Source organism: Fukomys damarensis, unplaced genomic scaffold (genome assembly GCF_012274545.1).
Source record: "Fukomys damarensis isolate Sample0158 unplaced genomic scaffold, DMR_v1.0_HiC HiC_scaffold_3, whole genome shotgun sequence".
NCBI classification, from domain to species: domain Eukaryota; kingdom Metazoa; phylum Chordata; class Mammalia; order Rodentia; family Bathyergidae; genus Fukomys; species Fukomys damarensis.
Genome location: NW_022900915.1, coordinates 38,785,547 through 38,811,825, shown reverse-complemented (window position 1 = coordinate 38,811,825; position 26,279 = coordinate 38,785,547). Strand labels below are relative to the sequence as shown.

General features: G+C 35.2%; 1 protein-coding gene across 11 annotated transcripts in view; it reads right to left on the bottom strand.

Moving 5' to 3' along the window:
- Positions 1 to 26,279, bottom strand: part of Tmem161b (transmembrane protein 161B) — an 80,247-nt gene that overhangs the window by 29,073 nt on the left and 24,895 nt on the right. For 7 of the 11 annotated variants that reach the window (XM_019209434.2, XM_033767780.1, XM_019209435.2 and 4 more), the window contains 5 exons: positions 19,604 to 19,687; positions 17,407 to 17,504; positions 13,688 to 13,844; positions 906 to 1,057; positions 367 to 427 (listed from right to left, as the gene is read on the bottom strand). In XM_019209434.2, coding sequence (XP_019064979.1) covers positions 367 to 427; positions 906 to 1,057; positions 13,688 to 13,844; positions 17,407 to 17,504; positions 19,604 to 19,687 — 552 coding nt within the window. Of the gene's footprint in view, positions 1 to 366; positions 428 to 905; positions 1,058 to 13,687; positions 13,845 to 17,406; positions 17,505 to 19,603; positions 19,688 to 22,354; positions 22,421 to 26,279 lie in introns of those variants that run through there. The other 4 variants (XM_033767784.1, XM_010637163.2, XM_010637164.2 and 1 more) reach the window with 4 other exon arrangements.

Genomic DNA, 26,279 nt, shown 5'->3' with positions numbered 1-26,279 from the left:
TATACCTGGTATCTCTTTAGTGAGAGTCATTAACAACCCAACCTATATATTCAACACGGAAATGATATTTGATTTATATACAAATATAGTTTAATTGCTTCTCGGCCTTTTAGCTAAGATCAAGTGCAACCATAGTTTACTCTCCTGAGGCAGAGGAATTAAATAAGATAAAATCTACATGAGAATTTTATGAAAGACTGAAATATTAAACATATCAAAATTATGAGTAAGGATGTTGCAGGGGCAATAGCTAACTTTAAGAGAATTATTTTTACTGATTAAACTACTAATCATTTATACAAAATACCGTTTTATAAAAATAGAAGATTTTAAATTTAAATAAAGCTTAATTTTTCAAAAACTTACTGAGATTCTAAACCTTGCTTTTCAAGAAACTGCATTGCACTGTCTGAAAAATTGGTAAACCCTGTAGGAAACAAAAGAGATTACCTTTATCTTGGGGGGAAGGTACAGAATCTTTCCTTGGAAATAAAATGCTAGGAAACAGAGCATTTTAAAGTGACTAGCTTAGCTCTTTCATGTGTTAATTAGTATGTCATAATGCAAAAAATTTGGTTATTAGCAGGAACAGTCTTTGATAACATCCCTTTGATATTTGTACATTCCATGAGTGTGCATAAAATTTGCATTAATTCTTCCTATGTGACCAAACTTTGTCATTACAGGAACTTATTTAACTGCAAGGGAAAAATAAGAGGACAGTATTTTTGGGAAAAGTTAATAAAAATAAAATACCTAAAGAAAGATCTCATTTAAGAATGTTATTTATAGAACATTGTAGACTATACACCTCAACTTTAAACATTTATCAGACATAAAATTTCCTTAAATATTAGTGTAAAACATATTAATCAAAACTGATTTTTGAAATTGTACAAAATTACCTGTTTCAAGCCCAAATTCCAGATAATTCTCTGTCACAATCAAAACAGCCATTGCTTTGACAAAGAAAAAAAATCCAAAAGTGACACAAACTGATCTTTCACCGCCATCTTCTACTTTAAAATAGTGTGTAGTTAATGAAAATAGAACTTTGCTGCAGAAGAAAAAGTTCAGGAAAAACTACAAATAACTTTGTGGGAGCCACACACAATCATCTTTATAGGACGTGAACTCCAATAGAACCTGACTACTACATTTCGTTATTACATACTTATCTACAAGATGCCTTTTGGAAAGAAGTGAAAATCTGAGCAGTTTTCTAGAAAATGGCACAAAAAATTAAAGTCTAAGTAAAGTTTAACCAAGGAAAACGAAACCACACTCAAGTTGTAATTAGAGAATGTATTTCTCACTTACTGGACTCAATTTTTACTAGGAGGTTTTTAACAGGAATTTTATATACTGCGCTATCAGTGACATGAAAAGCTAAGCTATGGTTATTTTAGACAATTGTCTTTATTGGGCATTATTTGTCAAGCAGCTTACATTTATAACTAAACATACAACACATGTTACACAGAATTATCTGTAATCATCCAATGATGTAAAATTGGAGAGTTACTAATAGTCACTGATGATCTGTCTTAGAAAAACTAAGTGTCTGGGATTATCACTTTACACTAGGTTTAAGCAAAAAACAACAATCTCTAGAGAAAACAAGCCCCAACTGAGCATCCAGGCAATGTATCTATCACATGCTCACCTATGAAAACATACTGGAGAGACTCATACTGAATCACAGCCCCAATACACAGTAATTCGTCTAGTCAGGATCAAACCAAAGCACGATGCAAAGCTAGAAGTCAGATCTCCACTACAGCAGATTGTTCTCTTTGAAAGTACAAAGCAAACAAACAAAATAAAGCACTTGGCAAGCAATCTAGAAAAGCAACTTATATAGGAACATTATGTCAAGGATAGGGGAAGTGGAGGTAGGATCTGCCCCACTGTAATGCAAAACTATCTCACTAACCTGGGTAAAAATATTAGTTTAACTCAGCAGTAGACTACTTGCCTAGCATGTATGAGGCCCCACGTTGGATGCATACACACACACACACACACACACACACACATACACACGCAAGTTTGTAAAGAACAAATGCTTCGACAGGAAATAGTTGTGTGTGCAAGGAAGAAAAAAAGATTGAAAAGTATTAACCTTAAACCATCCAGCATGATCCAAGTTCTTGGAAGAATTTTATTGTTAGCCAAAATAATAAATATGGTACAGTTTAAATTTATACTATGGCTTATTTAAGTAGTTAATGAAGAAAGCATGTAAAACAAAGACTTCCCTGTTTAAACTTTGTAACCCCCTCGAAAACAAAGTATTACACACAGAAGAGTCTAATATACAACTAGCTTCTATACCATACTTTTGAAGCATGGCCTCACTACATTTGTGATTACTAAGTGACATCAGTAATAGAGTTGAAGGTCAAATTGTGTGTGAATAAGATGAAAGGAAACACTCTTGGTTTTTTTGTTTTATTTTTTGAAACAGGGTTTCACTATGTAGCTGAGACTGACCTGGATCTTATTATGTAACCCAGGCTGGTCTCAAACTCACAGCAATCCTCCTGCTTCAGCCTCCTGAGTGCGGGGATTACAGGCATGTGCCACCATGCCAGCTCGAAAGGAAACAGCCTGAATCACATGTTCTCTACTTCTCTCTTTCCAAAAGAAACAAAGCCCACTAGCATCAAATATTACGGGCTCACCTTTATTGACACTGTAAGGAAGAGCTTACATGTGGAAGTGGACAAGAAAGAGGGAATAAGGTTAAAACACAGAATAGAAAAACTTTAAAACTACAACCGACCTGCTTTTGAGATAAAGGTATGATTTTTTGTACTTACTGAGACGTCTGGGCCCAAGTTTGAGAAACACTGCTTCACTTCTATTGAAAATAAAAACTAGAATCACTAAAGAGACAATTTCCAAATTCTTTACTTACACAGAAAACAAAATAACATCTTTGGCCAAAACGATAATCAAATTTTACACTGAAATGTCCAAAGATTACATCTACTGCTAAATCCTAGAATAATTAAACTACAAAATATGCTAATACCAGAGAAAAAGAAAACAAAATCAGATGTATTCTGACCCAGACATGAAATATGATACTGCCCTTATCACTAGTCCTTTAACCACACAAGTGCCTGAAATGTTAGAATCCCTGCATCCTCAATTCACACCACATACTAGGTAAGGCCTGTATTAGAAGGAAATCTCCCCATAATTCAATGTAAAATGTGCACACAATATTCTGAAAGGTAATACTATGTGTGATCTGGCCACACCCACATGCTCAGGTGTTCATTTGACAGTGCTCAGCTGTCCACATAGGTGAGAACGGTGTATTTCCTATCTCCTGAATGGAACAGCTACGCTGCCTCAGATATAACCCACTGCCTCAACTGTGTTTCCCTCTCCAACTAATCAAGAGACTTAACGTGAAGATCCACATACTCCACACAGCTTAGCATTATTTCCACAGCCAATGCCACGTACTTTGTTGTCTGCATTTACTATAATATACTTGTCATGGAAACATAAACTATCTCTAACCGGAGTATGGCAAAGTAAAGAAAGTATTTGCCTGGCTCACCCTGGTTCTACTCCTACTCCGTGATCTTCCACATGAAAAGGTGCTAACCTCTGAGTGTTTCCATGGCTTCATTTGTATCATGAAGCCATTCCACCCAAGATCTTAGAGGGCTGGTTGGGAAACCAAGGATTTCTTTCTACAGCAACAGTGATACTTTCCAGATAAGTAAGTAAAATGGGAATACACACAAGGGCAGATGGATCACATAATGATATAATTCCTGCTTGTGTTTAGATATATTGAACTTCTCTGTGAAAATTTAAGAGATAAAGATTCTACAAGCTGTTGTGGTTGTGGTGTGGCCTGAAAACAGAGGTGTGGTTTGGTGTGGGTTGGCCTCTAAGCAGCAATTAAGAGTATCAATTCTCTCCTCTCATGCAGCCAGGTAACCCACACTACTCCAATTCCAAGAGATGAAAATTTTGCCTCTGAAGAAACTGAACCCGAGGAACAGCAGAATTTAGATTACACCAACTGCAATGAAAACAGAATGCCTTGGTGGAAGTCTACGGAAAAGTAGCACAGATGCTCATTTACAATTAGTTATATCCCAATGCACACATCACAAGCTGAAAACAATGAAAATCGAAACTACATTTAATGCACTTAACCTGCTGAACATCAGCACAGAGCACATCATGCTCCACAGGACCCAGACTGTGCGATCCATTGGGAAGTGCAGCAGTGCGTTCAGAACGCCTGCCTAAGAGCAGAGCTGCTCCCAAAGGCAGGGCCAAGGTAGGCTGCGAAGGGCACTGGAGCGAACGATCCCAAGAGTCAACGTGAGCTTTGGCTCGCTGCTGCCGCCGAGCATCTCCAAAGAGTACTGCACCACCCATCACCACCCCAAGAAAGGATCAAAATTCAAAACTGGAAGTAGGATGTCTAATGAATGCTATCACTTTAGTACCATGTTAAAGCTGAAAAATCACCAGTCAGGGACTTTGTATACTTACAGTGGAGACACATGCAGCAGGCTGTACACTGTGGGCTGGAGATTAAGAGTTTGTATAAACCAAAGGCCCCTAAGAGAAGACCAACAGCCATGACATTTGGGGTTATCTAAAATAAAAAGAGCTTCAGCATTACCAAATTATTCTTCAGGGAAACAAGCCAAGCCCTACTGAGCATCCAATGAGCTTTTAAGATTTGACTCTTAAATGTGACAAAAATTCTCAGACATTAAAGCAGAATCAGAAAACTTTCTATAAAGAACCAGACAGCAAACATTTTAAGCTTTGCGGGCCATATATATAATCTCTGTGGTGTATTCTTTTGCCTATTTTTTTTTAACCAGCCTTCAAAAATGCTAAAAGTCATTCTTAGCTCAAGAGCTATACATAAACAGGTTGTGACCTACATATTTCAGGCCATAGTTTGCCTGTACAGGATAACACCTTATCTAAAAGAGATAAAATTATCTACAGAAAATAACCTAAAGAAAAAAAGAGATGTAGATTAGCAAAATAAAAGTTTTAAATACATATAACTATACAGAAATAGGTACATGCATGTTTTTATATACGGGTAGCAGTTTTTTTTTTTAAATCAAGTTAATTAAAGATAAATGCACCTTTGAAACAAGAGCAGTATCTTAGAGAAAAAGAACAGTTAGGGCTATGGATTTAGCTCAGTGGTTCTAGCATCTGCCTCACAAGTGCAAGGACCTGAGTTCAATCCCCAGTACCAAAGAACACCTAGATATCAAAAATATGGTCAGTAAAATTTAAAAATAGGTTTGGAAGATAAAACTGAAGAAAAGCTCCATCAAGCAGAATAAAAAGAGATTAATCCAGGAGGTATGATATCTGGCTGAGAAGAGGCAGGAGAGAAAAAGAGAACGGGGAAGGAAGGAAAAGGGGAAAAACGTTCTCAAACACTAAAATAACCTCCCAAACTTAAGCTTTCCAAATGAACAGACTACCAAAAGCCCAGCAAAGAAAGTAAAGATCCCAACAAGGAACACCTTATTGAACCTTCATAAGGCAAATCAAGGGAAGATCACACAAATTTCTCAAGAAGGAAAAATGTACATCACAATGGTACTGTTAATTTTTACTAGCAACTTTTAAGACTGAGAACATGGAGTACTGTCTTAAAAACTGAGAGAAAATAATGACAACCTACAATTGTATATCCAATGAAATATCAATGACATAATGAGTACAAAAATCAAAGACTCCTCCAATCTGCAGTCAAAACTATTTTCCTTCTGTCATGCATACTTTGGAAGAAAGCACCACCAGCTATCTGAACAAACCAAGAAAGGAAGTAAAAAAGAAATTCTGGGGAGAAAGGTAAAGGGAATTCTTATGATGACAACAGAAACCAGTCCTAAGATAATGGTTTTGCAGCTGGACTGGAAGGCAACTAGGCCAGATAAAGGCCAGAGAATGGAGGTCATGAGAAATGGTAAATCAATGGGAAAGAAAAAGTAGCCAATAAATGTCATATGTGACTTGGAAAATTGAACTAAAAAGCTAATAGAATGAATAAGCACAAAGAAAAAAAAAAGTAAAAGAGGAATAACTCATCAAAAAAGTACAAAAGGAGATATAGTGCCTTATAATACTTACATATGAATAGTGTTTATTTAGGCATAAAATCCAATGATTACTGATTTCACCAAAAATTGTACAAAGTAACTATACTAAGAATATCAAAGATAAAACAGAGGGGATCCTATAGTTGAAGAAAGGTAAATTTTCACCTGTTATAATTAATAAAGTTAAGAGCTACTAGTATAATTATAGTATGAAGATTTTTAATAATAAAAAAGAAGGCTTAGCTGGGCATGGTGGCACATTCTTGTAATCCTAGGAAGATGAGGCAGGAGGATTGCTGTTGCCATGAGTTTGAGACCTCACACAATGATAAAAGCTGCACTATCTCCAGGAGATTAACAGGATGGAAGACACATATAAATTCAGAGTGTAAACTATACAGGTCTATTTTGCTAATCTTTCAAAAAATCTCATGTATTGAAATTATTTCAAGATTCTAGTTAACGGGCTTTTTTAAGGGTTACACCCTCCTTCCAAAAGAAAAAAAACCTGAGTATTTATCAGCAGTTAACTTCAGTGTATAACAGTGCCTGGCCAGAGTTCCTCAAATTGGAAAGAACCAACCGGGATTACATGAAAACAGGAAATAAAATTCTGATGAAGGAGAGTATTGTAGAATCTTCATTATATTTCAACTCAAAAACTCAACTGCTTGCTCTATCAAACTGTGAGAACAATGAAGCTACTTTTTGTGCTAAATAGTAGTATATGGTGGTAGACCAAACAAAAACTTCTTAAAAAGACAGACTCCTACTATAAAAAGACAGACTCCTACTATCATTAGACTTAGAATATAAGCCTGGCTTTTCTTTTTAAGAAATGAGAAATAAAAACAAAAGGGTGCTTTCATTTAAAGTTTCTCAGTGACAACTGTGTAACTTTACTTTAAAAAGAATCCATTCTAGCTAAGGCAGTAACAAAGTCCTCTGTTAAGCTATTTAGCAATTTCCTTAAAACCCATATAATGAATTGTTTTGAAATAAGAAAAATACTTTTATAATATAATCCCACAAATGTACTTATTAACAATCAGCTTTTCACAAAGAAAAATAAATCATAAATTATACCTGAAATAACCCATCTTTAGAAATACAATTTCTAAAAAGGCTATTTCTTTGAAAATATTTTTTTCTTCATATATTGTCCACAATTTTGAGGTAAATTAGATGCACTCATTTTTGCCCTTTTGCATATAATTCAATAACATAAATAACATTATAATGCCCAAATTAAGCTTTTATACTTAGACACAGATAACCAAAAGCATTAGCTGAAAACATGGCATTTATTATAAGTGGATAATGGATAACTGTGGATCAAAATATTTTTTTGAAAAAACTGTGACTGTATGAGTATGTACAGATTTTTCCTTAACATTATTCCCTAAACAATAGAATATAAAAAGTTTTTACATAACATTTACATTGCAACAAGTATTTTACATAGTCTAGAGATGATTTAAAGCATCCATGTCCAGGATGTGTGTTGGTTATATGCAAATACCAAGACATTTCATATAAGGAATTGTGCTTACAGATTTTATTGTCTGTGGGGGTTCCTGCCAGCCACAGATGCCACGGGACAACTGTGTCAGTAAACAGTCAACACAGTTATGGAAAACGGCACATGCAACTAGCCATTTTCTTTTCTTTTAATAAATTGGGTTTTATCCCTAATTTCTACCTGAACAGACCTTCTATTTTACCTGCTTATTCTAGCTTATGTTACAAAATCTGTGGTTATGTGACAAATGATCCAGGTCTTTAACCAAATACAATAGCACCAATGAGAAAGTTTATCCTTTGTTGAACAGCTTTCTAATCAGGCTTATGTTATTGACTCAATATTGACTGTGCTACAGCTTATTTCAAAGAAAAAACTTTTTGGATGTATTTCAACTTTTCCATCCACCAAAAGATCTCTGGCTTTTTACCTTTAATTTATTTGTAAGTGAAAACATACTTCATAGGCATAGAATCAGCAGCCATTTCTCCAGTGTCTCCAAGATTTCCTGGGCCATGACCTGGGAAAGACAATTTTTAAAACTGTTCCATCCTCAGTGCAAGGATTTTCTTCACCCTCACAATACAACTCTGCAGAACCGGCACACACAGACTTGGTCAGGGAGGTGGTGAGGACTACAGGTGGGGAAAAGGAGGGGGAGCTCAGAAGTAGTTTGAGCTTTGGAGTGAGAGTGGAAGAGGTCACAGCTGAGGTTAGTTATAACTCGGGAAGCAGAAAGCAAACTGATGATGGATGGCAAGAGATGACTCAGTTCTAGATTCCACGATTCAAGGTCAGCATTATACATCTTAAAAAGAATTCTTCCATTTTTAGAAACTTCAAGATTCTATACAAATTATCACTGCTGTCCTACAGTATATCATAAATAACTGATGGGAAGAAAATAAAATGATCATGAAAACAAAGCAATTTTATGCTTTAACTTTCAAGTAAGCTGATTAAATTATATGTAACTAATTTGGGGAGCACTTTGACAAAAGGACATTTCATCAGTAACAACTGCAGAGTCACTTGAGGTCTGTACGACTGGAATTCAGCAGAGCCATTCATTCCACGTAATCAGTGGAGACGTGCTTGGTTAACATGTAGGCACAGACAATAAGAAAACGAAGACAAACCAGGCAGAAGTCACTTCTGCTACACTCATTTCAGAGTAAGCAAAGAAAACCAGATGTTACACTAAGACAAAAGGCTTAAACAACCCTCTGGTATTAATCTGGATATCTAGCATTTAATTCTGGTGTTCTATAAGTTGTTAAAAGGTTATTTTTTCAGATGCTATGGGTTGAATGAAATCACATTCAAGCACGCACACAGGTCTACTTCCTCCTCCCTATCTCTTTTATGGAGAGTTAAAAGTTGGCAGAAAACAGCTTGGACTGTAAGCTCCTCAGTCCTTTCTGTCTTTTCTAGGATGGAGAGATTCCCACAGGGATACTATTATTTGTCACCCTTCCTGAGAGCACTGCTTAAAACCAAGCAGAGCCAGGTCAGGGCTGACATCTGTAGTACCTTTGCTCTCACATTAGGTGTTACTGAGCCAAAGGAAAGGTGAAATTTATTCAGAGAAACAACATGAATAACCATTTACGAGTGCATTTTAAAAATTTCTGGTAGGCAAGTATCAAAGTCTGTATCACATTTAAATAAAATTGCATATAGAGAACATGCATTCCTATATACGTGCAAACCATGACAAAAATATTGCATAATAAACTATTTTGAAGAACATGCTCTCTCATTAAATTATAAAAATTATAGCACATAGTTAGCTAATGCTAATTATTGAGTTAAAATATTTCCCACGGGTTTTATATGACTTAATACAGAGGAATGGGTCATTATTCTTACAGAGTAGTATCACATATTCAATACTATAAAACTGAACAGTAATATTTTAAGTGCTTAAACTTAATCTACGCTTTGAATTAAACAATGGCTATCTGAGGATGTTTCTCAAGTGACACACACAGTCAGTTCTTCTAGTAGGACATCACATACTTTGTGAAAATGCTGCCTCTCGAGGATCAGTTCTGGTCCTTCTGCTCTCAATTATACCCAAGTCAACCCAAAAGCTGACAGACAGTGAGATTAGTGATAATGAAATGTCAAATCACAACACATATTTAAAATAGTATCTAATTGTAAAGGGTGGTCTGCTCATTCATTCCCAAATTTGATTAATCAACCACGCACAACTGAAAGGAAAACTCATCAACAAAAAGAGATAAAGCAGGGAAAAAGCTATCAATAAAATTTTACAAGACAGAAAGCGGACAATCAAGAACTGATTTAGGGTTCAGCTTTCTTTGCCATGCTGCATCTCTACAGAGAGGAACACTTTAAGAAAGGGCCGATTCATTCATCAGAAGCCCCAAATCAGGAATCGCAGGCACCAGGCACCTCAAGTGCAGAGAATCTAGAAGGGACAAAAACAAGAAGACTGGTTCAAAGTCTGTATTGGTGGCTATTAAGACTTCCCAGATCTTCTGCTTTGCCTAATTACACAGTCTATGTGGTGGCCCTTAACCAGCTCTGGCAGAATGCTAAGGTTTATTTTCTTAGATAAGTTAGTAAACCAGGTAAGGCTGACTTGTGAGTACTATGCAAAAATTAGGGTGACAATAAAGAGCTGAAAACGTGTTTGAGCAGTGAATGTTGAGACTCTGTTCTTGCCTGGATCAGTTCTCACAGCAATACCTGTTAGATTTTACAGCTGAGAGAACAGACAATTTCTCTGAAGAAAACGATGGTCCAACAACCTAAAGACACTGACAAGATTCCCCTAGCCCCAGGATACTGCCAGGTCCTGACTCAATGAGCCACAGAAATCAGCCACTCATCCACAGACAAGCTCTGGATAGGTACGCGGAACTTTCAATTTTTTAGTGCTTTCTTGAGCATCAAGAGAGAACAGATATTCAAAGATAACAAGACTTGTGAGATTAATCTCTTATGATTAAAGCAAAAAGGGGTCAAGAAAGTAAATTATATAAGATATAATTTAGAACTTCAAAGATATTAATATCTGCTGGGCATGGAGGCACATGACTGTAATCCAAGCTACTCAGGATTCTAAGATTTGGAGAAAAATAAGTTCAAGCCCAGTATGGACGTAATAAGAAGCCATCTCAAAATCAATCAATCAATCAATCTTTACAAACGAAAAGTTATTACATATCTATGACACAAGAATACTACGAAAATGGAACATAAAAGTCTTAAAAATTTTTTAGAAGTTCGTATTAAAAAAATTCAACAAGCTAACTATGGTGGCACATGGGTATAATCTCAGCTACTTGGGAGACTGAGGGAGGAATATCACAATTTCAAGGACAGGCTGGGTAACTTAGTGAGACTGTTTCAAAATAGAATAAAAAGGGGCTGAGGATATAGCTAACTGCTTCCCGAGTTCAATCCCCAGTACTGGGGGTGGTGTGAACGGACCCCTCACTAACAAGAGTTCCTGAAAAAAAGGCAGAAATCAGAAGACCTTAACAGAGAAATAATTTTTTTAAACTTCTGAACAACAAGAAAAAAGCAGATCAGGTAAAAAATATTTACATTTTAGTTTCTTTCTAAACTCCACAAAAATAACAGTATGGGAATTTATTGTTAAGTGTACAAATACAGTGAGCTAAAAAGTGAAAAGCAGGAAATTTGGAAGTAGAAAGTAGGCAGACATACAGTAAATTGCTGGACAGAACGAGGAAGCTGAACTTTCTGATTTTGCTGCAGAATTCTCAGAAAGGTGAAGAAACTGGTCAGATTTTGTGTATTTCTCTACAGTGGGGTGAAAGAGTCAATTCCTGAATACGTGCTTTGGGGATAACAGGAGATATTAAAAATAAGTACTATACTACTGGCCTGCAGCTGTAGCTCAGTAGTACAGTGCCTGCCTAGGGTGTGTGAGGCCCAAGCTCAATACCCAGCACTGGGGAAAAAGGTAACCAGTCAACTTGTCTTTATCTGAAAGAAGTCTGGATCTTATGCTTTGGAAAGGTGAAAAATGATCTCTGGCCCAGTGAGACAACTCAACACCTTGCTTCATGGAGTGCTCAGAACTTCCATTTTACTTCTTACTCACAGTCATACAAGTTACACAGTTAGTTATTTTGATTATTCAAAATATATGGTGGTAGATATTTAAATATAAAAAAAAATTACAGTAGAAGACACACTGTTATGAATACCCTCCACTGTCATTATGAGGTGTGATGAAAAGTTCAGTCAGTGTTGCTGCCACACGCCATCTCACAGGAAGGCAGGCTCACAGAACAATGCGTCCTCATTCACCTTACTCACTGGGTCTGGTACCCACTGCAGGACTTCTGCCTCTTCCCCAAAGACAAAATGGCCGGGGAGGAGAAATGTTTGGAATCGATTCAGAACATGGAGGCAGCATGACAACACAAACAGAGACACTGAGGTAAGAGGACTTTCACAATTGCTTCAGAAAGTGGCATGGATTGTGGGATAGGTGTGTTCAAAGTGGGAGGGTATATTCTGGGGGAGATTAATGGTCATGTGTCTTACTATAATAAATTTAAAAAATTTAAACACTTACTATTTTTCAATTATATCTTGTAAACGGACAAGCAGGTTTACACATTAAAGCTCTCAGAAAGCTTATTAAAGCTTATTAAATAACCAGACTAAACAAACAAAAGCACCTTAGAACAGAAAGATGTGTGGCAGAAAACTGTAATGAAATCAATCATTAATCTTTAAGATATTGACAAGAAGGTAATGTAATCATAAAACGATTTCATTAGTGGGAAAATTAAAAAAAAGAGCTCTTAAAATTTTGAAATTATAGAAATTCAAAGCAAACTCAATAACAGTGTTCATAATATTAAGAAAATCTCCCAGAAAAACAAAAAATATAAAAACATATCAGTAATACATGTATGAGAAAAAGATGACACCTTTAGAATACCAGCCTAGGAGACCCATTATCTGAACTATAAACATTCCAAAAAGACAGAAGCAAAAGAAAAAAAAAATGACCAATAAAATAATTCAAGAAAATTTTCTAGAACTCAAGTACATGAGTTTCCAGATTTGCACATTCCCAGAACAACAATGCAAACAGATTTTCAATGGGCACAGAAAATGTATCTCCGAGAAGTAAAGGATGTAAATTACTAGATCTACAGGAAAAACCAAGAATTTAACACAATCAATGATAAAACTCACAAGGATAAACAGTAAGAACTTCAGGAGGGAGGGTGCAAAGGGAGAAGAGGAGGCACAAAACGAGCCAAGGGGCATCCAATTTCTCAAGGCTTAAAAGCTCTGAGAAAAAATTATTTCTTTCTTCAAATTTTCTACAGAGCCAAACTATCAACCAATTATGGGAGAAAAATAAAGATAATTTTAGGCATAGCAAATTTCAAAAACAACTATCTTTTCTAGGGACACTACAGGAAAATGCTGTCTGCCAAAGCAAGAGTAAAACAAAGACTAGGAGTTTGTAGGATCCAGAAAGAGGTACCAGAAATTCTTAGGAAGAATGCGAACTTATGTACCGGTTCTGAGGAAGTTTATTTTCCATATAACAAAAATTTAAAAATAATTGAAGAAAGGTAATAATATGCCATTCTGTTTAGCTATAAATGATATTTTCATATACAAGTTTAATAAAATGTCTCTATGTTGGGAGAATGGAAGGGAAGTAAAGGAAGAGGAGAAACGTACAATAATATCTAACATCAAAATAGTACCAACATCATATAATAGTTAAACACCTGGAAAGAGATCCCTGGGGGGGGCTGTTTTAAAAGAGATGAAAGTGCCTATCGCTATGGTATTAGACTTGGGTAAGACAGGAAAAGCAGTGAACTGGTATCCCTCCTTGTGTGTGTGTACACCTTTTATGTTATTTACCTCTACTACTTTGAAATGTTCTTCTTTCCCTAATGACCTACATTTGTTTTTCAAATCAGAGATGAACTCAAATAGTAGGTGTTAGATGCAAAGGAAAAACAAATTAATATCAATGATGTTTGAAGGATACATTGCAAAGGACAAAACCAGCAGACACCAGACTAGGCTGATATTCATCTCCTGCGTAGGCTTCACAAAATTATAGTAGACTTCAGTTACTAGATACACCACTGTAGCAGCCACCGTAAAATCCACTAGCCACTGGTATTCCGGAAAGTAATGCAATGCTGAAAAATAAAAACAATTTTTCAAGCTTTGTTTAAATGTTCACAACTTATGAGCTACAATTAACTTTTAAGTATGTTACACTTTATTTCAAACATAAGGTTTGCAAATATATGAATATAAACATTCAGGAAGGAGTTTCAGAATGACAGCATCCAAAATTAAATTTGAATAGCTTATAAATTAAATAATTAACCTGAAATGATTACCAAAAATTATTTGAGCTGCTATTAAAGTGATTGCAAATGCCTTGATATTTTAATTGATTAGCTACTTTTTGCAGAAATTATAAGTCAAAAATTTTCTTCCTGAAGCTCTAGCTATGTTATCTTAACTTCAATGAATACAACTTGGTCTACAGAAAAAGATTTATTTGTGTTGTTCATGTCTGTGAAGAGAATTAAACCTTATGTTACAGCAATTAATCACACCAGTGCAGAACTAGTAATTTTGTGAGTTACTGCAGATGAAAATAAACTGAAACAAATACACTTTTTATGCCCTCTTCTGTTCTATAAGAAAAGCAGATAAAAGATTTGTTGATTTTACATAGAACTATACTCTTTCAACGAACAATTTCATTCTTTAGAGTTTACATTAAAATTAACATTCTCTGAAAGTAAATATAATCCATCACCTTTTGTATCTCACTTGATTTAAACTTCTTATAAGGTATAGGTATTCTGGGTTATTTCTACTGTAGTATAATCTAAAATATCACCATTATTTTTTTCAAAGGCCTTCTAAAAATACCAGTACGTCACATATATAACCATCAATTCCTACTTACTGGCACATGATAAAATGATCTACATTGCTTTGGAAAGCTTTTCCTTGGAAAATATAATATAATTATAGCTGCCAATACAATTCTTACAGAAAATGTATTCTAGAAATAAAACGTGACTCAAAGGCAGGCTTATTAAGACAAACTAACCAACCATATTGTTTCTAAGTAGCAATAGCAAGGTTTTAAAAGATACAAAAGTCTTCAACAATTGGGTAAATTTTCATTTGCTTCTGGTTAATACTGAATTTGATTCAAGTTATTTTAACTGGTTTAGGTTTTCTTTTGCGATTGACTGAAAGATTTACCCTGAGGTGGCTGTAGGCTCCTTCCCCCAACTGTCCTCCTCTTTTAATTCTTATTAACAGTAATTAAATCAGCGTTCCGGTTCTTCAGGCTGGCCTACACTTACCCAGGGTTCTGCTAAGGAACTCATTTCTAGTGAAGAGCCAGGTGACGTGAAGTCTTAGGTTCTTAACCTCATACACTCGACAGTTAATACAAACTGAGACGGACTTTCCAGAGTTACTGGGTAACCGTAACACAAAGGACCAATTACATAGAGTCTTAGATATATATTTACCCTAGTGTTACAATTATATTCCTTTTTTATTCAATAATTATATATGTGACTTTTAATAAAATATTAGAATCAAACTATGTTCATTCAGACAGAAGACCCTATACTTTTATCTAAACATAAATACACAGTACACATTCACAAATGATTCCATAAACATAAATAAATATATCCCTGCTGTGCCAGTAAACTGGAATGTTCTTGATACTAAGTAAGTAAGTAGTTAGGTTAATCCCACCTGCAACTATTCTCAAAATTGAACAAGTAAAATAAATAACATATGCTAAAGGCACATTAGCCTAACTTCAATTTTTTAGGTTCACTGTAATAGTCTAGTCTTCACTGGCTCTATCACATTTAGTATACAACTTGACCAAGTTAGTTAACTTTTTCTAATGAGTGAAAAAGTTAAAGTTACCTATCTCATAGTAGAGGATGAATCAAAACAAGTACTTAATTTAAAATAATGTCTGATAACAATTTTAAGACATCACTAAAGTAGCTGATAATTATACCATAAGCAGTAACTATTAGTAAAAATGACAAAAACTGTACTAGAAATTAGGGAGAATACATTGCATTCCTGTATTTGTAAATGTCTGTGAATATTTTTAAGCACAATGTAAGATAGCTGAACAAATATGACAACTACTAATCAAAAAATTAAAATATTTTAAAATGTTTTAAATGTGGTATAAAGAATAGTAAAAGGAAAAGGAGGTTGTACATCCAGTCTTAAAAGTCTAAATGACACTAGACCTGATTTATACTGTCCTACATGGCCGTTTTAGACTTTTACAACACCCTTTCCACACACACATACGTACATATATACATATATATATATATATATGTATATATATAGTATATAAAATATTATACACTAGTGTTTTAGATGCAATATTCAACTTTCAAAAATTTGAAGGCACTTTATCTCATAAAATAATTCTATATGAGATGCTAGATAATATGACTTCTTTCTCTGAGGATGATGTAGTTTTGACTCAGAAAGGCCATATTACATAGCACAATTTCATAAAAAATTTTAGATGCTATTCAACTTTCAAAAATTTGAAGGCACTTTATCTCATAAAATAATTCTATATGAGATGCTAGATAATATGACTTCTTTCTCTGAGGATGATGTAGTTTTGACTCAGAAAGGCCATATTACATAGCACAATTTCATAAAAATTATTTTTAAAGAATGGAGTATTTTATTTCCTCATTTGTCAGGTAACCTAGCAGGCCTCAAACATAGTCAAAAATCAAAATCACACAGAGGACTTTAGAAAGTCCAAATTCCCCGAAGCTGCTGCAGACTGACAGACCCTTGAGGGGAGGATCAGGGAACTTTTAAAGAACTCCTAGAGCTCCTCAGGGGACTCTGAGGTACACCGAGGTCTGCAAACACTAACATTTTAAATAAAATCACTGCAGATGTCTTTCTAGTCTAGGATTCAGTTTCATACCAATTTCATTTTAAATTCAAAATCACAGTTATACAATTATAAAAACTAAGAAACTGGATGCAATTAAATTATTTATTTATAGCTACCCAAGGGATAAAGGTGAATCTTGAGTAAGAAAAGTTTTCTGATTCCTAGTCCTATTTTTTACTCTAAAACCACCTTCCATTTACCAAATATTACAATAAAATTGAACTATTAAAAACACAGGTAATTAAACACAAATATATAAATGTTTTATTGCAAGCCACATTTTAAAAATAGGCTAAGGGGCAGGGGATTTGGCTCAGTGGTTCCGGCGCCTGCCTCACAAGCACAAGGACCCGAGTTCGGTCCCCAGTACCAAAAACAAAACAAAACAAAACAAAAGAAAACAAAAAATAAATAAAAATAGGCTAAGAAGCAAAAACAAATTTAGAATTCAATATTACAAAAACTGTGATCTCAATTCAACAGATATTGAATAACAAGCTCGTGTAAATTTCAGCCTCTTCTGAAAAATGGGAAAAAGTAAACGTTAAGTGAATAGAAAAGGAAATTCAAATGAAGTCACTTTGAGATTCTGAGTTCTTAGATTTCATACTGTATAATGGAATCAATGATTAGAAAAACATAAAAAAAAACAAAAAAAAAAACCAACCCTAGCCACAATAGATAAAATGAAAGCACTGTTACTACTATAAAACAAAACTCAGATTTACAGACCATTTTACCAAGATTTCCCTTACCTAAAGTATCCACTTCTGTAACTGACTTTGTTTCTAGATGAAGGTCAATATCCTTTGGAATGGTTAGTGGTTTATTTTCAATGTGACCATTATACTTCCTATAAAAATCAGACAAGTGACATAAAAACAAGTTACCTACACTGTTATCCATGTGCTTGAAGACAAGACAGTGTACTCCTCCCTGAAAATACATATGCATATGTAGAGACATACACACATAAACAGATCTGTAACTGGGTCAGAGCTGAAGAACATCATTAAAACAAATGTGCGCGAAAAAGCCAGAAATATGAAAGGCTAACTTGTGAGACTCAAAGATGCTACAGACCACAGGTGGAGGAAAACAACAATTCTTCAGATGCACTTCCAGCACTAGCAAATTTAATTTTTAAAGACAGATACTGAAAGTAACAAACAAGTTATAATAACATTCATTTCAATAATGGCAAACAATTCCTCATTTATTCTTAAAAATATAAGTAGGGAAAGTCTCAGTAATAATTTTATGTCACTATATCAATCATTATTGCTATGAGGAACAAGACTCATGACTACATCTTTATATACAGTTTGACACTGAAATTACTATAAAGTTATCGATACGAGGCATATGAAAAGGATTCAAATTTTACAAAGTGAATACTGTATCTAAATTCTGCAAGTGTTGAACACAGTAGCAATGAATAGAGGTGGAATAGTTGAAAATAAATGTAGAAACTAAAAATTAATCTGACTTAAAATTCTGGCCCTTAATTATGTGAACTTGAGCAACTTATTTAACATATTTGATCAACAACTTCTCATTAATAAAGTGTAAATTAAGCCAGGTGCAGTGGTGCACACCTGTTATCCCAGTACTGGGGAGGCTGAGGCAGGAGGATTACTATGAGTTCAAGACCTGCCTGGGCTACATGGTGAATTCAAGGCCAGACTGAACTACATACATGACACTCAGTCTGAAAAAAACAAAAACAATAACAGCTACAATAAAAAAGTAAAGTGCAAATTAAATTATTAGCTAATACTTAGGGTCACTGTGTAGATTAAGCATAACTGCATATAAAAACTTTGGAAACTATAATGTTAGATAAGACTATTTAAGAATTATACACAGGAATGAAAAAGGCTTATAATTAGTATTTCAATGAAATTCAAGGTATATGTAATGATAAAAGGAAAAGAAGATGATAGAAAGGTCGGAAAAGTCTTTTCAAATTTCCAGTTTCACCACTAATAATCATTAATGTTTAAAGAATTGTCAGCAAGTACAAATTTATTAAGTCAGGTTAACATAATTTTTAGGATATATATGAGAAATGTGGTAAGTATTCTCACTGACCTTTTATAATATACGTATTAGAGTCATGATTTCTGAGTCAGAGAAGACCTAAGAAGGCCTCCTCCATCCCCAGTTGAGGAAACTCAGGCCCATTTGGAGATAAATAACATGCACTTTCCCTAAGTATTGAACTTTCTAAAGGCGTACAATTTTAAAACAGAAAGAGTTCTTCAAAACAACTATGATCAGTTTTCCATTTCACAAATTAGCTACTGTGGTCCATTAAAGTGAGGGTTATTAAAAAGCAATTCTCTTCATATACTCTATAAATATGGATAAAATATGCAAGAGCTAAGGGATGGAGACACAGCTCAGGGGCAGAGCACTTACTTAGCACACAAGGATTGGGGTTTAATCCCCAGGCCTGCTACCCTCTGGCCAAATTCAAGAATAGAAGGGACCCACAAAGATGTATCACCACCCCTTTTATTTTAAAAATAAATCGAGATGTTTTTGAAAAAAGTAGCTCAATTTGCACAATGACATAATATGAAGTAGCAGCAAAACTTAGTGAGAACTCAAACCAACTGCCAACTGATACCTCGAATGAGTTGTACGGCAGACACAGCTCACAGTTCTCTCCCCACACATTCCCTAACTGTATTTTCTGTAGTAAGATAACTCTTTTTCCCATAATCTAGGCAGAAAAATAAAGTTAGCCACTTTTTGAGTAAAATAATGATTATTTTGTACTTACATTACTAATTTCTACTTACTGGATTTGCATGGTTTTGACCTCAAATTTATCAACTGCTTATAGCATAGTTGATAAATATTCTTTAAATCAAAACCTAAAAATATACTTGCATAAATTGTGTTAAATATTGAGTAGTTTACAAGCTCATCAATACATCTTACCTGTCTTTTTTGCTTTTCCCTTTTTGTTGCTTCCCTGCAAGAATTCTTAATTCTTCCTCCGTAGGATGCTGATACCACCTCAAACTAAGGGGAAAAAGAATCCTTTTTAAAAAAGTACCTAGAATCACCAGAGCTGTTCATTTACTACATAAAGATTTACCGTGTTTCCTATCTGTGAAGACACTGCAGGGACGTGTCAGAGGAAAACTGTAATCCAAAACACATTCTATTGAGTAAGCCTTAAGTGGGCTTTGATTCAAATCCAGCAAACACCAAGCACTTACTAGATGCCAGGTCCTGCGATGTTCTTTATATATATTTCTTACAACTACAATACATTATTAGAAGTACATGGAGTGAATTCTGAGGCAACTGGGTAGGAACATATAAAAATCCTCCCAACTTTCATTTGAAGTAACTGATAGTTATCTTTAAAAAAGCTGTTTGAATGCTTTCATGTAGGTAGTCTTTCTTTTCTTACTTTTTAAAATTTGGGTGAGAATCCTCAAATGTTATATATACAAGAAGTAGAGAAATCTGTTGCATTATAACACTCTTTATGCTTGGCTATATCTAAACTTTTTCAGTTAGGATTACAAATACAACTAGGTGTGCTCACCTCTGCTACCCAGTTAAAATACCCAAGCAAATCATTTGCTCCTCCCAAGCACCAACCAAGTTATTTTGAATTTCCTCTTTTACCTACAGATCTGACACTCTACTAATCACCTAATTCAACATCCAGATTTTATCTTCAGTATACTCTTTCCACATTATTGTCAGTTCTATTCAACTCTTAAAAGTCTAAACTCGATTTCTTCTACTACAAAGACTTTACTTCAGACCTTAGCGCAGTGCATCTTTCTAACTTTATCATAAAACCCTCTAGCAGGTCTCCCTGCACACACATCTCCTCAGATCCACTCTGAGCCCACATTTAGTCATTTTTCCATAAGGAAAATCTTCTCAAAGTTTATGCCCTGTTTCTTTACCAAGGGCACTCAAGGGGTAAAGCAATGAGTCACCAGCTAAACAAGAACTTTGATCAAGGTTCTATTGTAATAAAGGAAGAAATACAGACCTACTATTGGTACTTTCAAAATTTTCAATCATAAAAATCTAGATTTTAATATGAGATATCTCAATTTCTTAAAAGTATCAGCAAATGAGTTGGGTGTTTAAAAATACAGAATTGGCAATCTGAGTAATGACTGCATATTTGAGTGTTAACAGCTACTAGTTTTCTGAGCTATGAAAATGGGGTTATAGTAATTTCTTAAAGGGTTATATATGTGAGGGATATAAACTGAAATATCTAAGAGTAAAATAGTAAGGTATTTGGAATTTGCTACAAAGTGTTGGTGGGGGGAGACAAATAGAAATACAGATGAAGCAAGTTTGACCGTCAGATATAAACTGTAGTGAGTTCACAGAAATTCACTATGCTATTCTATTTACTCTCCCTAAGTTTACAAATTTCCATTAAAACATGCACTACAAGGTCCCAATGTGCCTAGAGCCTGTGATCCCCAGAATCCCATAGCCCTTAATGACCACAGCCTAGCCCTCCAAACTCGCCTTCAACTATTTCCCACTGGAGAGCAAATCAGTCTAGCTTCACTGAACGACATTTTATTCCTCACAAGTTCCTTCATCCCTTGGCACTTTTGCATACATTCTTCTCTGCTCATAAACACTTACAGACTCTACCTGACAAACTCTTAATGTATCTCCTACGGGTTGTAAGGCAGTCTCCCATGTAGTAAAGAATACATCCGTTCATCATGTTTGATTCCAGCACGAAGCTTCAAAAATCCCTGGAACATCCCACATGGGAAAACCCTACAAGATGTCTTTGTTATGCTAATGAGGCAAACCCTTGTAGACCCTAGATATTCCATGGTGGGGTCTGGTCATCAGAAACACCAAACATGACTGGAGGCTTGGGACTTTCAGTGGCCTAACTTCTAGTGATTCCAGGAGGAAAGGAGACTGAGTTCAGTCATTTAAATCAACTTATAACATCAATTTAGACAAAGAATCATATCTGGGACTGAAATGCTTTAAAAATTCTGAACACTGACACTCAAAGGAACTTTGCAGTTGGTTATCTCACTGATATGCCCAGAGGGTGACATGTTCTGGTTCCACAGCCAGGGAAGAAAGAAATTCTGGGCTCCTTCCCAGACCTTATCTCATGGGCATCTGTTATTACTACATTCCAGTCAGAAGTACAGCAGCTTCCTGAGTTCTGTGACTCATTCTAGGGAACCACTGACCCTGAAGGCACCATGGGAATTCCCAGATATGTAGCCAGACAGGACAAAGCTCAAGTGGCCTGGGTGCCCAAAGAACATCCAGCTGGTGTCCCAAGCGTGGGCAGATGTGTGGAGGACTCTGACTTCAAGCTACAGAGTCTGTGCTAACCCATGGCAGTTGGTGTCAGAAACAAACTGCAGGGTACCCAGCACTACTGCTGTCAAGGCAGATGAACTGTAATGGAATTGTACCCTAACTTAAAGTGAAGTGAAGATATTATGACTTAGTTGTTTTTGTTACTTCAAAGCTACTGTAGTTACTGGCATATAGTAAGTGCTCAAAAAGGATGGCTGAACCAAAATAATTCAGTTTTCCTCCTACTTTAATAGTTTTAAAATAATACACACCCCAACCAAAAAGTCCCTACATTACAATTAAGAGCTGAGGAGGCACTCCCTGAAATTTCCATCGAAGTCCAGAATTTTAACTTACAGTCCATTCTTGTTATTCGCGGTAGTTATGTTCTATAAAGTCGCCGCGAACACTGAACCATTGCTCCTAGGGGAAATACAGGATTAGGTTCCTGAGAGCCTCTGGTCACAACATTTTCATCAAATGGTCAATAAATAATCTTGTTTTATGTGTGTTTCTGTTTAAAGATGATTTATATAATATATATTGATGATTTGTTAGTATTGAATTCATGGCCAACAGTACTATACTGTATTTCAAAGTTGATTTAACGTTAGTGATCATTAAATGAAGCATTTTCCTGAATTCTGTGTATCATTCCAGTATGTTTTCCCCAAAGACATGTCACAGCATTCTAGTGCCTAGGATATTTAACAATAATTCAGCTATATGCTTGGGGACCATTCTGAATAGCACAATGAACCACAAAAACCCAAAATATGAAAAATATTTTCACATTCTCCCTAAACGGAGACACTTGTTTACAACATGAGAATCGAAACAAGATGACTGAATTGTCTTGTTAGGTCTCAACTGGGAACATGAATGTAGGATCAACCAGTTTTTCACCACTCTGAGTACGTCCACGAATAACAGAAAAGCTCTTCCCAAGCCAGGCAAGGTGGTGCATGCCTGTAATCCCAGCATTCGGGAGGCTGAGGCAGGAGGATCACTGTGAGTTCAAGACCATCCTGGGCTACACAGTGAGTTCCAGGTCAGTCTCAACTACATAGTGAGACCCTGTCTCAAAAACCAAAAACCAAAAAACAAAATAAACAAAAAAGAACAAAAACAAAAACAAAATGCTCTACCCAAGTATTGATTTGGGGAATAAAAATAAAATGGTAAATGAATAATCTATAATATGCTAGTGAGTGTATAATATTCAAAAAGTACTTAAAAACTCACTTATATATCCTAAAATTCGGTGTACAGCTATAAGATACAATCAGTATAAAATAGTATAGGGAAACTTAGGTTATATTGATAATAGCAAAATATTTTAAGACCCTTACAATTTTTAAGAACTATTTCCTTTATAATCATGTTTGTTTAATCTTATTTTTGTAACCCCATTTTTCTAAATTAGATTACACTTATTATAATTCTTGTTGAATAATTCAGGGTCATCTTTAATAATTATTTTTTCCAAGCTAAAAATCTAAGGATGATAGGTGGTTTTAGGGCCACTTCTGGTCTACTACTCATTTATCCATTCATTTATTTATCAGCAACTTAGGGGGAGTTCGCTACCTACAGGTTCTCTGTTAAGCAACAAAGATACATTCATGTCCAACCAAGCCAGGCTCCCTGCCTTTTTGATGCCTGTACTCCAGTCAGAGTAGAATTTAACCTATTAAAAACACTGAAAAATAAATTAAAACTTGTAATACCTTAGTGAAAGAAACAAACAAGCAGTAAAATGTAAGAGATAAGCCTTAGATGTCAAGCAAAGAAAATATCTGAGACAACATTTAACCAGCAACCTAAAGGATAAGAAAAATAGAGGCAAGAACATTCCAGGCAGGGAACAGCAAAGCCACAAGCACAGAGGTATGGAAGTACATCAAGTACTGCAGAACATGAAAAGCCAATCAGGCAACTGCTTCAAGAAGAGATCAAGAAGGAAACTAATGACAATGCCAAGGCCCCTGAGTCTTAGTACAAAGTGTAGAGATGATGCTAAAATAATACAGCCTTAAACAGGGGGAGAGATAACTCAATTTACAGTTTAATATCTGCTTTGCTTCTCTGCAAACTGGAGGGAGGCCAAAGAAACAGCAGAAGACGTATTCTAGACAGAAAATCAAGTCTTGCTGATGGACTTAAGGGAGCGAATGAAAAAGAAATAAAGAATGTTCTCTACATTTCTGACTTACAGAAGATGGTGACAAATTGTCTAATATGGAGTAGAAAAGAAATTAAAACTTTAAATATGCAGGGTTTTAAAGGCCTATCAGACATCAAGTGAACAAGTCAACAAGGCAACTGTTTTAGAATCCAGAGCTCAGTGATAATCTGGGGTCATTATAGAATTGTCACATTTAAATACAAGGAAATAAATAAAAATCACATAAAGAGAGAAAACATAGAATAAGGCTAAAGAGTTGATGTAGAAATAGTGATAACTCATGTAACAAATCTGACTATGAAGGGAAATAGAAAAATAGCCTAAAAACTAAGGAGGTTGGCAGGGTTGACTCTTCTTTATTTGCTGTTGTTACTTTTAGTGAGAGAACTTTACCAAAAGAAACAAAACAACAAGCAAACAAAACCCAAAAATTAGCTGGCAGAAATGGAGTGACTGATGGCTGACACAGAAGAGACGAATGGCCTGAGACAGTTTGGAGAACGGGGTCCAGAGCACAAAGGCAGGAATTGAGTCCTGACAAACAGAGCACATCTCCCACAGGTGACACTTGAAATACAAAAGAATTTAAAAATCAAAATAAAGAAGGGAAGTTGCACAGGACTAGGGTTGTGGGTTGGGAAGTGTCAAGATGCAAGTGACCCGCTGTTTTCAGGAACTCATGCAGGTATACACAAGGCTTGAAGAAAGTTTTCTGGCTGAACAATTTGTCTGAATGTGGTGGATACGAATGCTGCCAGACAGCATGGAGAGATCTTCTGAGCTCAGAGATCAAGACTCAAGGATAAACCTAGAAGTACGTTTGTATGAATCTCTTTAATAGTGATTAGTGCTGCCTACATAGTTAAATTCTGTGCTATAGAGTGCCCATTTACTGTACTTTGTATTCTGCTGTTTTTAGTCCTTTCATTGCTATTAGTTTATACGTCTATTTCAGCAAAATGACCAGATTTGCAATTGCTGTACTGTGCCTTTCTGAGAAGAGCATGGAAGACAGATGAGTTTATCAGATTTAGAGTCCATGTAGCAGCTAATCTGGCTACAAAAATACAATTACAGAAAAAAGTTATGTTAATATATTAAGCAAGAAGAACATGAAGCAAAATTGGGCTTACATATGCCAAAAAACATGATATAAAATTATAAACAAAAGGGGAAACCATGAACAGAAAATATGAGAAGAAAATACAACAAAACACAGCCTTGTGCTCATCTTTTGGGAATACAACCCACCACCTTTTATGTTTAGTTTTTTGTCAGTTTGCATTCTTTATCTGCATGTCAGACATCTGCTGCTTTTGAAATGGGAAAAGATAAACTTAAAAAATAAAAAAGCATTCATGGATCTTAAAAAAAACAGAGTAGCGTGCACTTAAATAAAATACATTACTTTCAGTGTATTGTATGTCATTTACCTTAGCTACTCAGTGGCTTCTTTTCTCATTTTCAGTTCAGGATATCAGTAGCATCCAGATAATGAAGCTAATCTGTTACTGTATTTCCCTAAATTACTGCGATAATTTTTCAATAATCATTCCTTGTAAACCACTTATATAAAATAGTATCAGACCACTATAATTTTGTTCTGAAAAAAATGTAACAACATATAGAAGGTACTGACCTGGAATTTAACATTTTAAGTAGCAGTCATTTATAGGAAACCATTTTAGAAATTTTAAATGGAAATCTGAACATGAATATACCAAAGCATGACACTGACAGAACAAGCTAAAAAAAAAGCTTTAACATATTTAACATACAAATAATCACACAAAACTTTCAGGGTACAGAGCAGAGGCCACAGTTAGGAGCTAAATGTTTGGACCACCCCAAATTCTTTTGGTGAAACCCAATCCTAATGTGGCAGATTGGGAGGAGGCAGGGCTTTTGGGAAGTAACTATGTTATAAAGGCGGAGATTAGGATGAACGAGTCCAGGGTCCTTTTAAATAAAAGAGGCCAGGAAATCGGCTTGCTCTCTACCATGTGAGGATATATAAGAACTTGTAGAGAAACATCATGTCATCCCACTAACATATGAAATGTTTATGTATCAGTTAAAAATAAATTCAATTTG